This window comes from Pseudophryne corroboree, chromosome 10 (genome assembly GCF_028390025.1).
Source record: "Pseudophryne corroboree isolate aPseCor3 chromosome 10, aPseCor3.hap2, whole genome shotgun sequence".
NCBI lineage: Eukaryota > Metazoa > Chordata > Amphibia > Anura > Myobatrachidae > Pseudophryne > Pseudophryne corroboree.
The window spans coordinates 381,001,894-381,017,442 of record NC_086453.1 but is presented as its reverse complement, the minus strand read 5'-3'; the positions used below and the strand labels follow the sequence as shown (position 1 = coordinate 381,017,442).

General features: G+C 49.4%; 1 protein-coding gene across 1 annotated transcript in view; it reads left to right on the top strand.

Annotated features, from left to right (window-relative positions):
- Nucleotides 1-13,989, top strand: part of NMNAT1 (nicotinamide nucleotide adenylyltransferase 1) — a 51,975-nt gene extending 37,986 nt beyond the window's left edge. The window contains exons 6-11 of the mRNA XM_063941863.1: nt 216-933; nt 7,699-7,709; nt 8,757-8,841; nt 9,935-10,113; nt 11,661-11,762; nt 13,753-13,989. Of these exons, the coding sequence (XP_063797933.1) occupies nt 216-933; nt 7,699-7,709; nt 8,757-8,841; nt 9,935-10,113; nt 11,661-11,762; nt 13,753-13,815 (1,158 nt within the window). The 3' untranslated portion in view covers nt 13,816-13,989. The remainder of the gene's footprint in view (nt 1-215; nt 934-7,698; nt 7,710-8,756; nt 8,842-9,934; nt 10,114-11,660; nt 11,763-13,752) is intronic.
- Nucleotides 13,990-15,549: the final 1,560 nt, after the last annotated feature.

Genomic DNA, 15,549 nt, shown 5'->3' with positions numbered 1-15,549 from the left:
GGGGGAGTAGGCTGCCTCCCGTGGGTGTAGGCTCCTGCTCTCCTGGAACGCTCAAGGGATTTCTGCATGAGGAGGGAAGGCTGCCCTCTGAAGCCACAGGTAAATTTGTCGGAAAGGTTGTTTCCAAACACCCGTGATCATGAGCCCTGTAAGTACAGAACACGCACCTACACAATAATGGACTAATAGTACAGGTGGGAACTATGATGATACAGGTGGGGACTGTGATGATGATGATGATGCAGGTGGGGACTGTGATGATGATGATGATGATGATGATACAGGTGGGGACTGTGATGATTCAGGTGGGGACTGCGATGATGATGATACAGGTGGGGACTGTGATGATGATGATACAGGTGGGGACTGCGATGATGATGATACAGGTGGGGACTGATGATGATGATACAGGTGGGGACTGCGATGATGATGATACAGATGGGGACTGCGATGATGATGATACAGGTGGGGACTGTGATGATACAGGTGGGGACTGTGATGATGATGATACAGGTAAGGACTGTGATGATACAGGTGGGGACTGCGATGATGATGATACAGGTGGGGACTGCGATGATGATGATGATACAGGTGGGGACTGCGATGATGATGGTACAGGTGGGGACTGCGATGATGATGATGATACAGGTGGGGACTGCGATGATGATGATGATACAGGTGGGGACTGCGATGATGATGGTACAGGTGGGGACTGCGATGATGATACAGGTGGGGACTGCGATGATGATGATGATGATGATACAGGTGGGGACTGCGATGATGATACAGGTGGGCACTGCGATGATGATGATGATGATGATGATGGTACAGGTGGGGACTGCGATGATGATGATACAGGTGGGGACTGCGATGATGATGATACAGGTGGGGACTGTGATGATACAGGTGGGGACTGTGATGATGATGATACAGGTAAGGACTGTGATGATACAGGTGGGGACTGCGATGATGATGATACAGGTGGGGACTGCGATGATGATACAGATGAGGACTATGATGAATCCTGGGGCTAGACGTAGGGTAGTTATGTAACACATGCTGACTATTCGGTAATATTTGAACATTTATCTCCTCACCCGTCTGTGACCTGTCAATGTGACCAGACAGTGTAGGCCGGCTCAGAGTCTGTGTGCAGATATTGACCTGTCACAGGCAGTTAAACTATTACCTTATTGTTGGTTCCGAAGTTCAGGAATTAAAAGGACAGTGTCCTGAGAAGTGTTTTCTATGCTCCATAAATAGACTGGGGACAGAGGGAAACAGTCTACAGGTATAACAAATGCAGCCATGCTCTACCATGTAGCAGTGTAGTATTAGCAATGTCAGATTAGCCAGGGTGGGACACACGGAGCGGGCTGTCGGATTAGCCAAGGTGGGACACAAGGAGTCAGGTGTGTGATTAGCCAGGGTGGGACACACGGAGCGGGGAGTCAGATTAGCCAGGGTGGGACACACGGAGCGGGGAGTCAGATTAGCCAGGGTGGGACACACGGAGCGGGGAGTCAGATTAGCCAGGGTGGGACACACGGAGCGGGGAGTCAGATTAGCCAGGGTGGGACACACGGAGCGGGGAGTCAGATTAGCCAGGGTGGGACACACGGAGCGGGGTGTGTGATTAGCCAGAGTGGGACACACGGAGCGGGGTGTGTGATTAGCCAGAGTGGGACACACGGAGCGGGGTGTGTGATTAGCCAGAGTGGGACACGCAGAGCGGGGTGTCGGATTAGCCAGGGTGGGACGCGCGGAGCGGGGTGTCGGATTAGCCAGGGTGGGACACGCGGAGCGGGGAGTCGGATTAGCCAGGGTGGGACACGCGGAGCGGGGTGTCGGATTAGCCAGGGTGGGACACGCGGAGCGGGGTGTCGGATTAGCCAGGGTGGGACACGCGGAGCGGGGAGTCGGATTAGCCAGGGTGGGACACGCGGAGCGGGGTGTCGGATTAGCCAGAGTGGGACACGCGGATCGGGGTGTCGGATTAGCCAGGGTGGGACACGCGGAGCGGGGTGTCGGATTAGCCAGGGTGGGACACGCGGAGCGGGGTGTCGGATTAGCCAGGGTGGGACACGCGGAGCGGGGAGTCGGATTAGCCAGGGTGGGACACGCGGAGCGGGCTGTCGGATTAGCCAGGGTGGGGGACACGGAGCAGGGAGTCAGATTAGCCAGAGTGGGACACACTGAGCGGGGTGTGTGATTAGCCAGAGTGGGACACGCAGAGCGGGGAGTCGGATTAGCCAGGGTGAGACACGCGGAGCGGGGTGTCGGATTAGCCAGGGTGAGACACATGGAGCGGGGTGTCGGATTAGCCAGGGTGGGACACACGGAGCGGGGAGTCAGATTAGCCAGGGTGGGACACACGGAGCAGGGAGTCAGATTAGCCAGAGTGGGACACACTGAGCGGGGTGTGTGATTAGCCAGAGTGGGACACGCGGAGCGGGGTGTCGGATTAGCCAGGGTGGGACACGCGGAGCGGGGAGTCGGATTAGCCAGGGTGGGACACGCGGAGTGGGTTGTCGGATTAGCCAGGGTGGGACACTAGGAGCAGGGAGTCAGATTAGCCAGAGTGGGACACGCAGAGCGGGGTGTCGGATTAGCCAGGGTGGGACACTAGGAGCAGGGAGTCAGATTAGCCAGAGTGGGACACGCAGAGCGGGGTGTCGGATTAGCCAGGGTGGGACACGCGGAGCGGGGTGTCGGATTAGCCAGGGTGGGACACGCGGAGCGGGGTGTCGGATTAGCCAGGGTGGGACACGCGGAGCGGGGTGTCGGATTAGCCAGGGTGGGACACGCGGAGCGGGGTGTCGGATTAGCCAGGGTGGGACATGCGGAGCGGGGAGTCGGATTAGCCAGAGATGCTGGGCTGTGACTAACGGCACATGAATTGCTTTTATACACTTGCAGAGTCACAATTTGGTGTGCCCGGAGGGGCTATTGGGTGTGACTGAAGTCACAGTGTAAAGGACACATCTGTACCTTGTGGAGGGAATGTGACCAGCGACACCGAAGCAATTACCACAGAGAAGAATGGGAACTAAAACCTGCAGCCTAGCAGATAACTATAATCACAGTTGTGAAGCATAAAATATAAATAGAAAAAAAAATATTATGTTACAGCCTACACTTAAAATATAATAGGCAATACTTTTAGAATATACATTTTTTTATGTAGGGAACAAAACATTCTAGCGGTTCCCAGTGTTTGCAACGCGTTTCGCTGATCTACGGCCCACATCCTCTGGCAGTGGTAAGAGAGCCAAAGTCCTTTTAAAAGGAGATATAGCCAAAATCTAATTGCACGTGTCAGGCAAAGGATAACAATGGATGCCCAAGAAAATGGAATGTGGATCAGCGAAACGCGTTGCAAACATTGATAATAGTGACCTTTTTTATTTTTCCAAAATTTCTATTATTTCACATTTTCTCTTCTGTTAAAGTTTTAATAGACAAGGTGTAATACTCTCAGTAGTATTTACATCCGTTGAGTAACAAACCAAAGGACAAACAGTAGCGGGTGGAGCACAAATCATAAACCAATCACAGCAAGCCAGATCCGGTGTATGTTTCTCAGTAATCCTGTGAGGGATACAGAAGACTTTGTGTGCAAATGAGAATCAACAGAAGAGACGTCACCCGGTTGAAAATACAATATAAAGTTACGGTTCCATCACTCACCATAGGTCCAACGTGTCATACTGCAAAGTCCTGTAATGCTATAACACCAGAAACAGCCAACCAGCTGTAATCTGCCCATTGCTTTGTAACGCTACTACAGGGCGATTCATCTGTGTGCCCCGCGAGAGGTTTCCTGTAATAGCGGGACGGCAGGCTGCATCAGGAACAATGGACGTTTGATGTCACTAATGCATAACATACAAAACAGTCAGCGGGAAGCACAGTTTAAAGCCGGAGAACAAAATAATTTGAGAACTATACCAGACAAGAAAACATGAATTGTTCCAGTAAAGCAAATATGTTTAACCCTTTTGTTACTTAACCTATGAAACTATTATTAAACCTTTTCTGGTTTCCAAACACTGTGTACTCTAGTCTGGTAATGTAAAGGATAGAAATTAAATATAGTATGCACCTGCATTTTCTCTTTTTTCTAAGTACTAAAAACTGCTAAGCAGAATAATTATAATAAACTCTGCAATATAACATAGAGTAAAACTGAGGTGCTTATCATAATTGTGTCCAAAAATATGGGCCGACCAATCGCGACCAGGTAACCTCATCTGGTGGGTTCCTAGCATTCCTAAGGTTCAAGTCCACAGCACGGGACCCCCCAAGTACTAAAAACTGCTAAGCAGACTAATTATAATAAACTCTGCAATATAACAGAGTAAAACGGAGGTGCTTATCATAACTGTGGCCAAGAAAATGGGCCGACCAATCGCGACCAGGTAACCTCATCTGGTGGGTTCCTAGCATTCCTAAGGTTCAAGTCCAGGGCATGGGACCCCCCAGGCCAGCACAAACCAATCGCACCAAGGCATCACACTAGTGAGAGGTTTAAGTGTTAAAAAGTGTTTTCATTCTTTATACACTAAAAGTGGAACAAACAGTATACTTTCCGCACAACATGAACAGTCTATTGAGACAAATCCTCGCCTATCACGCCAGCCTCATCACACTTGGGAGTGTCACTGTGACATGTCACCGCACATTTCCCAAACGGTGCCAGCGGCCTGTCTGTATGTAAGGTCAGACAAATAACAGCCCTAGGCCTGTCATTGCTCATATAGTGCCGCGTGTGAAACATTAACTAGCCCTGCCACTGATGCAGCGTACAGCACGGTAATGCAGCTGGTGAGCGGATTGCAGATCCCTGGCAGCCACGTCCACCCCCAAATAATGGACGATAGCGCACTTTATTAATGGTGGGTCAGAGGGCAGCAAAGTACTTACCCAACAGAACGGCACATCTCACTATGGCAAGTATTAGCACTGTTTAAGCACGCATCTGATAGGCTTTGGTCCGTCAGCGCTCAGAGAGGTGTTCTAAAGTTTCTCAGTCCGACACGGAGTCCCTCTCAGATGTACCTACCCCATACCTCCCAACATGACCCTCTCCAGGAGGGACACAATGCTCTGCTCCTGGACTTTTCTCTTAATTTATGATTGCCATCACCTGTGGTGAACACCTTTCTTATCCATTCACCTGTTCAACACAGGTGCCAGCAATCATACATTAAGAGTAAAGTCCAGAAGCAGAGCATTGTGTCCCTCCTGGAGAGGGTCATGTTGGGAGGTATGCTACCCCCTCATATCTGTAATGAGTGAGCATATTCCATTATTTACAGGGGGGGAAACAGTACATCACTGGGGATCATAGCAAAATGTGGAGGAGGCCCAGCAACGCAGTGCGTCCCCCTGCGGCCCCGTTCTCTGCCACCTCCCGGCCATACTTACCTACTTTAGATGACTCCTCTCCAGGAGAAGCCCAGAGAGGAGACTCTGCTGGGAACTTCTGACATCATCAAGCCCCACCTCAGGAAAATGTTGTCAGTCTGCGGGAAGGGAACGAGTATAAAATGATGCGATTCGCATAGTTTTAGTCCCTCCCCCTCCCCACGGATACGGAATGCTGGTGATTATCACTGCATCCTGCTCACTTTCCTAGGGTGCGGGCAGGATGCGGGAGATCTGACTACTCTTCTGGGGGTGTGGGGGGCTTCACCAACAATTGGGAGCCTCCTGCAACTTCCGGGAGAGTAGGTAAGTATGTTCTGCAGACTTCATGGTGCGGGGGCAGGCGATCACGCATTTGGCTCCGCCCACTCCATACAGTACCAGGATTCCCCTGTTAATCTCCCCATCCTGCCTGCTTCACTAGGAAGTGACCGTTATACAGGAGAGCCACCTACTCTTCTGGGGGTGAAGGGGACTACCCAAAAAATCGTGAGTCTTCCACAACTTCCGGGACCGTAGGCAAGTATGCTCCGGGTCCCGCAGCCGCTGTACCCTCTATAATTGCGCCACCTGGTGCACATATGTTATGGTTTATAAGTAGGCTTACCATACTATCCCCTTAACCCTCCGCCAGGCGCACCTCTGGGACTCCCAGGTTCATGTGTAGTGCGCCTGACAGGCGCCTGTTAGAAAATCGTCATTAGCACCTAATTAACTAAATTCTAATGTTCTTAAAGTGATCAGTGACCTTCATTAGGACGTACAAAGAGAGAAATCGCAGGTTTTACGGCCATTTCAGCAGAAAATCTGAAGCAAAGAAGAGAAAACAGGAACAAGAGTATAAGTCTGGGCGCAGTGTGCCTGAGAGGCCGCCCTGGACAAACCTACATATTTACGCAAAATATCCACAACCTTTGTAATTTTCTTTCATAAAATGAGCAAAATAAACAATAGATGGAAATAAAATGAAAAACAAACCTTCAACAGTGGGAGGAGTTTGGGTGCAGTGTGCCTGAGAGGCCAGGAGGGGCACTACTGCACTCCACGCAGGTGGCGGGAAAACTGACTAAGGGGGTTTCCAACAGCACCTAGAGATGGGGAGGTACTAGGAGGGACAGGCCCCTGCGCCCCCTTGGTGCGGAGAGGGGAGCGAGAACAGCATTGCTGCGCCTGACTGAGGGTTAAACCGGGACACTAATGAATTACGCAGGTTCTGTGGCTGGCTGACTTCAAACCTGCATTTCACCTGGTTTTGCTCAGCCACAGAATCTGTGTTATCCATGAACGTCATGGTTAAAGCCCTTAAGTGGCATGCCCAGAAAATCTCCGGGGCCAGCTGCACTGGGGAGACTGGCTATCCCGGAAGATTTCCGGGGCATGTCACTGCTCCTCCTCCTTTATACACCGCTCTGGGGGTGGAGTTTTGCGGAATGACGCTGTTGCATCATGACATCACGACGCATCCGCATCATTCCTCAAAACTCCGCCCTTCCCGATTGGAGTACGAGGGAGGAGGGAGAGATGATTTCAAAAATAGACACCCCCCCTTGGCAACGAGCATTCCCCTTGGCAATGAGCATTCCCCTTGGCAACAAGCATTACCCTTGGCAACGAGCATGGATCCCAGAGCATGAAATGCCTGGTAATGAGCATGATACCCAGAGCTGAAACCCCTGGCAACGTGCATAAAACCTCTGGCAACGAGCAAGTAGTTCATTTAAAAAACAATCCTAGGAAGTGTGGGACATAGTAAAAACAAAGTCACCACGGACTGGGTTACAGCATACTTGCCTACCCTCCTGGAAAGGTTGGGAGGCTCCCGAAAACTGTGTGGCCCTCCCGGCCCCGCTGAAGGGTGGGCAACATCCCGTTTTCCCTGTCAGGCCCACCACTCCTCCCTCAGCCACCAACAGCAGAGAACAAGTGGGCGGCCGAGGGGATCCGATGATGCAGTTTGCGCTAAATTGCGTCATCGTAGCTCCGCCCCCCGCTATACAGTACCAATTTTATCTGCACTGCATAGCGGGGGGCGGAGCAACGATGACGTGATCGTGATGTCACGCACCCGGACTACCCACTTCCCCATCGACACGCCCCCGACAGCCCCCATTGGCTCTGACCACGCCCTCTGACGCCCCATCATGCCACCAGCCACGCCCCCATGTACCTACAACGCTGCCTTCTCCCGTAGGAGGGGGCAGTAAGGTAGGCGAGTATGGGTTAAAGGGACAGTGTGGTGAGCTTAATTATAAGGCTTATTTACCTCAGGTTATCATGAAGTATTTTGATGCCTTTTATGGTAGACTTCCATATAATTGACTGCTCCTCAGGACCCCAAACAGCTCCCGATTTCCTAGTAACCTAGCAGGGGCCCAGGTGTAGTCACTGACACGTTACACAGGTGGAGCTAATTATTTCACTTGTGATTCTGTGAGGAGATCTGGAAAACATGAACTGTTTGGGGTCCTGAGAACCTAAAATGTCCCAAAATGTTATAGAAAATCATGTACAAACCTAAAGTGCAAATGCAGAAGTATAGAGCACAGGTTCTCAAACTCGGTCCTCAGGACCCCACACAGTACATATTTTGCAGGTCTCCTCACAGAATTGAAGTAAAATAATTAGCTCCACCTGTGGACCTTTTAAAATGTGCTAGTGAGTAATGAATAGTATACACCTGTGCTCCTACTGGGTTACCTGCAAAACATGCACTGTGTGGGTTCCTGAGGACCGAGTTTGAGAATCTCTGGTATAGAGCAGTGGTTCTCAAACTCGGTCCTCAGGACCCCACACAGTGCATGTTTTGCAGGTAACCCAGCAAGTGCACAGGTGTATTCATTATTCACTGACACATTTTAAAAGGTCCACAGGTGGAGCAAATTATTTCACTTGCGATTCTGTGAGGAGACCTGCAAAACATGCACTGTGTGGGGTCCTGAGGACCGAGTTTGAGAACCTGTGGTATAGAGGATAAAAGTCACGCCAAGCTGTTCCTAACGGTGCATTATATGTAAGCTCACCATACTATGAATTACATAGGTGCTGAGGCTGCGTGTCACCTGGTTTAATCGTCCACAGAACCCATGTAACCCACGAGCGTCCGGTATGAGGGAAGGGATATGATAAGCCTGGTTATATACATGGACACTGCATAGGTCACCACACCAGCTGAGGGGAAGGGGTTAATCACAGCCATCAGACCTCCCAGCTGCTGGGACAGGACACACTCCTCCCAAATGAGTATAAAACTGTCAGGCTGGGGGCAGAGGGGATTGTGTTTCAGGACCGGCTGCTGCTTCTCTGTAATTAGGGATTTGCTCTCCTAGAGGCTGAACATGGTTCCCCCAACCTTCACTGGCACCTGGAACATGGTCAGCAATGAGAACTGTGACCGCTATATGCAGAGTCTGGGTAAGGTGCCCTGGGGAGGGGGGGAGTAATGCCAGCAGGGGGCAGGCTGTATCTCCTGGGTGGTGTAGTGGAGGGTGCCAGGACTGCTGCTTCTGTCTGTGCCCCAAACCTAAAATGTGAGCCCTGTATGTACAGTATTGTTACTGCTGATCTATAGTGTCCCCATGCACCATCTGTCAGTCTTCCTCCATTGGAGTTTGATACAGCTCATGTGGGGTGTCTGCGTCCTATATCCCTGTAGCTGTGACTGCACTAGTGGCTCCTTACACCCAGCCTGACCCATCACCTGCCATGTCTCCTTCTCTGCACGTGACTGAATGGACTATTCCTTATAGTGCGCTCTGCCCTGTCTCTCTGCCGCTCGGTGCTGTGTATGTTGGTGCACCATTTATTGTATGCTCTGTTCTCTTGCGTATGTGCTCGGGGCATCTATGGCCACACATCATGGGTGTACTCTGTGCCGGCCGTTATTGCTGGGTTCCATACTCTAAGTCAGTGGCTCCTAAACTCTGTTCTCAAAAACACCTGAGCAGTTCAGGTTGTAAGGATATCTCTGGTTGAGCACACATATGGTTAAATCAAATTGATAAAGAGACTAAGTTTCCTGTGTGGAAGCATGGATATCCTTAAATCCTGGACTGCCAGTTGGGTTAATTGAGGACTAATGCCCTTATTTATCAATGAGCGATAAGTTTCAGTGCGAGTGACAAATTGCACCAGCCAATCCGCTACTGTCATTTTTCAAACCCAGCCTGTGACATGGAAGTTAGGAGCGGATTGGCTGGTGTGATTTATCACTCATTGATAAATAAGGGCATAGGTGTGGAATCCTCTAACTCTGAAATGTCCAGTGATGTGTAATGCTTTATGCATAGAGGAGAGACATGGGTATCACCTGGCAGCCAGGTAACTGTTCTGTCTTCCCATCAGCGTCTCGCGTTCTCCGTTGGTACCAATATGTTACTTGTGGGACGCGTGTTCTGAGCTGGAATGTAACTGTTATATGGTGTCCTCTATTGTGCGTTATAAGGATGTTGGAAGTTACTGTGTGGAGGTGTCCCCTGTGTAACCTGGCTCTCCCTTTCCACTGCAGGTATTGATATCATCACCCGGAACTTGGCAAAGCTGCTGAAGCCTCAGAAAATCATTGAACAGAACGGGGACTCGTTTGTAATCCGGACACTGAGCAGCCTGCGCAACTACCAGGTCCAGTTCACGCTGGGGGAGGAGTTTGATGAGGACACCAAGGGCGTGGATAACCGGAAATGCAAGGTACGATTGTGTGTGTGTGTGTGTGTGTGTGTGGTGCAAATCTTAAGGGGCCTACACACGGTGCAATTTTACATGCAATATTTATTTTTTATAGTCCATGTTGCAAGCAAAAATAGTGTAGACACTGGCGGGTTAGTTACTTAAGAAAAAATTGTCTGCAGGCAAGTTAATTTTCACTATAAAGTGTACAATCTAGCTTCTAGTACAAGCAAAATTGTATATAGTCACTATCGCACTGTGTATAGCCAATATATCTGTGGCTCTGGGGAGTTCAAGGGAAACCACAAAGTCAGAATCTGCTATAAGTGTGTGCTGTGACTCTATAGTAGGGGTGGGCAACATGCGGACCGATCGTGCCTGGCCCGCTGTGCCCCACCAGAGTGCAATGACAAGCGTCCCGACTGTTTCAGATGCACAAACACCGACAGGCCGCTTGTCATTGCACTGCTCTCAGACGCGGCGCCGCTGAGGAAATCCCGTTCACGTCACAGGGTTAGCTGACCGTGATTTCCTCTGTTACCATGCGCGCTGGGCGGCACGGGGGGTGGGCATTGCAGTGAGCAGGAGCAGCGGCTGAGTGAGAAGAAGCGGCGGCCAGCGAGCAGGAGAGGCCACATCAGCAGTGATTCCAGGCGGCGGCAGCAGCGCGGATCATTGGACAGTGGGGATCGTCTGCCACTGTGACAAACTGGTAAACCCCCTGTCCAGCCAGCACCTGCCATATAGGTTTAGGGGTGGGGAGGCAGCGGAGTTAAAAACTGCAATATGGGTTTAGGGGAGGGGGTGGAAAGGGGGGTAGGGACTGTCTGCCGTAATGTGTAAAAATTGGGACGCTGTCTGTTGTAATGTGTAAAAAGGGATACTGTCTGCCTTAATGTGTAAAAACGGGGACTTTTTGAGTATTTTGTGTGTGGCCCTCGAATATTCGCTGGAAGTGTTAAGTGGCCCCCCAGCTGAAATAATTGCTCACCCCTGCTCTATAGTGTAGCGGATCTCTCAGCTGCATGGATCAGGTAATACCGGTATGTACCAGGTGGTGGCAGCCTAACGCTAGCACAGAAGGAACATTGTGATTCTACTGCCCTGTATATAGAAACCTAGAATTTGACGGCAGATAAGAACCACTTGGCCCACCTAACATACATACATACATACATACATACATACATACATACATACATACATACATACATACATACATACATACATACATACATACATACAATCTCGACCCTTTTTGAACCTTAATTCTTTGTAAGGGTATTTATATGCCTATCCCAAGCATATAATGACTGCAATGCTGTATTGATGGGGCTGTAGATTATATGTTGGCCTTAGGTGCTCCCCGGGCGTCTGATGGCGGCTCTGGGACTGTGCTCCCCGGGCGTCTGATGGCGGCTCTGGGACTGTGCTCCCCGGGCGGCTGATGGCAGCTCTGGGACTGTGCTCCCCGGGCGTCTGGGTCGCTGATGCAGAAATATTTGTGTGGTGTGTGTGTTTTTATTTATTTTCCTTTTCCTCAACAATTAAAATATTTATCGTTTCAGAGCCTGGTTACCCTGGAAAATGGGCGTCTATCTTGCGTTCAGAAGGGTGAGAAGAAGAATCGGGGGTGGGCCCATTGGATTGACGGCGATGATTTGCACTTGGTACGTCTTTGGCCTCCTGTTATGTAATTGGCATCATACAGCGTAACTCGGGGGTTCCCAAACCCTGTGCTTCAGTCACCCTAACAGTCCAGGTATTAAGTATTTCTATGCTTAAGCTCAGGTGAAACTAATCTGTTTTCTGCACGAACGTGACTGGTCTTAAACCCTGGACTTTTCCAAGGCCTGGAGGACAGTTTGGGAAATCCTGGCATGACCATCCTATGTGTAGGTACATGGGTGTAATACTACAGAACACAACTATAACTAATTACTCAAGTCCTGTCCCTGTATAGGAGGTGCTAGATCATAGGTCTGTAAACTCGGTCCTCAGGACCCCACACAGTGCATGTTTTGCAGGTCTCCTCACAGAATCACAAGCGAAATAATTGGCTCCACCTGTGGGCCTTTTAAAATGTGTCAGTGAGTAATTAATACACCTGTGCACCTGCTGGGTTACCTGCAAAACATGCACTGTGTGGGGTCCTGAGGACCGAGTTTGAGAACCCATGTGCTAGATAAATAAGTAGTCTGGTTGCTATGGGCAATCTTGCCACTTCTATAAACCCGTACTTTAGTAAATATAGCCCCCTGGAGTCTGTTCTCACTCCAAGAAAGCGCAGGAATAACAGAGCCGGCCCTAATCAACCTTTGGCTGTGGCCCCCTAGCACTGCCGCTAGTTCTGCTTCTGCCCCCCTTTCCAGCACCCTCACTCGTAGCAGTCCTCATTTTGGTGCTCCTAGCCCCTATATTTTAAATAGGAACAGTGCGACCGTTCGATGCACAGCTGAAAAAGGGGTGTATGCTTATTTGAATTGGGATGGGGGGGTGGTACTATTGTGTGGCCATACCCCTACCCAGTAATTCCACACAGTACTACAACTTTATTTATATTTTATCATGCGATAGTGTCCTTTCACATTACATCACACAGTAGTACTGCTTTACCTTATACGTTACTCCTCACAGTAGTGCCCCTTATTCACATTACACTGAATTTCTCCTTATTCACATTACCCCATATTGCTCTTTATTCACATTAGACCAAAGTAGTGCCATTTCTATACATCACGCCACACACGCACCTTAAACACCTAATGCCACACAGTCATGTATTTATACACCTATCACACGGTAATGCCCCTTGCACATATGCCGCACATTATTGGTGCACTTGTACACATAATGACACACACAGTGCCCCTTACACATGCTGCACATTAATGCATTTATACACATGACACACAATATGCCCCTTACACATATTCCTAACACTACTGCACAACCAACCCACCCGCACACAGCACTCACATGGCGCTAACGCTGACCTCGGCCTCTGCTTGGATACAGATTTGTCCTCGTACATCTAGCCTCCGTACGCCATTCAGCAGGAGATGCCTGGCGTGAGTCAGCTGGCAGCTCTGCTAACATAAGGCACCTTTTCTGATGAAAACAAATCTTATTTGCATTAAAATGGCAAGGGTGCACAAGCAGATTCTGCTGATTAAAATTCTGTGGCATGCCTATATACTGTGTCCAACTGGGCTGTATCTGCATACAAAATGCTACGTTACAGTGATTTCCAGGAATACACTAACACGGCATTTTGTATGCAGATGCAGTCGCACACAGAATATAGGCATATCATTTTAATCAGCAGAAGCTACTTGTGCCCCATGGCATTGCAAATGCCCTAGTTTGCCTATGCCTAGGGCTGGCTCTGGAATACCATCACTACTGTGACTTCAGCGTATACTGTAAGGGCAGACTTATTTAAAGGTTGGAGAAAAAGTACAAACCAAACACAGCCTGTAACATGGCAGGTAGTATCTATGTATCCTCATGTTAGATCCACGTTGTAGGGTACATGTGATCTGTAGACAGCAGGGAGCACACAATGGCTGCCTCTACTGCATGCAGATGTGTAACCTCTAACACTGACTTATACCTTTATGCCATACACTGCTAATCTCCTCTGCTTTTCTCCAACAGGAGCTGACCTGCGAGGACCAGGTGTGCAGGCAGGTGTACAGGAAGGTGCAGGAAACCTCCTGATGAGTGTACAGCCTGCTCTGGAAACGCGCTGCTTGTACAAATGTCTGCAGTAACTGCCTGCTATATTTATATTTCATAGGACGATTTGCATGTATCAGTGACTGGATATTGAGGCTCTGTGGGGTTGTGGTTCCTTTCTACCCATGGCTGCAAAATAAAATATTTCTATGATAATTGATGTTTTGGTCTCTTAAAACTATTCCATATAAAGTAATCTCTGGGACCCCCACCCCCAGCAAATTGCATCCGCCGTCCTCTCTCCATCCTAGGTTGCGGAGTGCTTTGTCCAGGCCTATATCTACTAGGGTCTAATCATTGGTGTAATGAGACCTTCTTCTACCTTGTGTAGAACCATGTGTACAACCCCATAATGGGAGTACATATTCCAATAGGAGTGTTTAATCTGAATTGCCACTATCTGTCAGGACCTTGGCTGTTGTGCTGGGTAACAATGAATGGCTCCTCTCCTCCACCTTCTGCACTACTGACTCCACATGCGTTCCTGCACCACATTTATCAGGTACAAACCTGGGGGATATGGTACCGCACAAGGTACCTTCACCCCCGGGTACGGTGAGCCAGAGTTGAGGTACAGAGGGAAAAAGTAGACATTAAGCAAACCATAAACTACCCATGTCATTTATTGGGGCCACCTCCAGGGATACAGCCCCAGATGTATGTAGGTTGGTGGTGCTCCCCTGACTACTACTGGGAGAAATAGGGTTAGGGGGGTACTTGAAGAGGGTCTTTATTTCTCACAGTAGTAGTGGTAGAAACTGCGGCAGCACAGTTGGTGTAATGGCTAGCATTGCTGCCTCACAGCACTAAGGTCTTGTGTTTTATTCCCACCACAGCCTCAACTGTGCAGAGTCTATGTTCTCCCCAAGGTTGCATGGGGTTTCCTCCCACCAAATACTGGGAGGGTAAATACTCCGTACAAAAAGTAACCCTCATCTGTGTCCTTCAGTTCCATGGGTGCAGGGACTGATGTGATTGGCCAGATATGCTCTGTAGTGAGTGTACTATATAAATAATTGGGCATGGTGCCCTGTCTCCCTAGTCTGGCCACCAATTCAATGGGTCTGTGATATGAACGTCAAAGAAAATCGCGCCGAAGGGCTCAAGCCGGACCTGCAAAACGCTCCGTTCTGTTTCCACTTCCCACCCACAGAACATTTCATTGAGTGATTGTGTTGGAGGACTTTCTACCTCTGGGGTAAGTGGCAGCAGGAAACATTTTCTACAGCTGCATACTGATATGAGGTATATGTAAGTACCTCAGCAATGCCCTCCTGCTCCCTGTCCTGGTCTGCCCATGGTATATAGAACCTAAAAAGTGACTATATACAAAATGCTACTAACTGCTGTACCAACCTCCTACTTCTGTTCAGGTTCACTTTTGTGGCATGGGAAGGAACCATGAAGCTGGTCTTGCTAAATCCACAGTGAAGGTTTAAGCCTACTCCTTATCATGCTACTGAGCCGTGTTCTGCTATGACACGTGGCCTTGGGGTGTAAAAGAGCTGGTGGAAACTAAGAGTGCTTGCACCAATTGGGTATCGGTGGGTTGGGTTCCTCGGCTGGTTTCCCTCACACCAGCCTCTGTCCATGTTGCCCCCTGCCTATGGTTCACATTAAATATTTGGGACATACGGAGTTGGACTTATCGCCTTTCCCACCCTTGGTGTCGCCTTTTCCCTCTAGCATGTGTTACGCCATACCTACAGCCTGGGT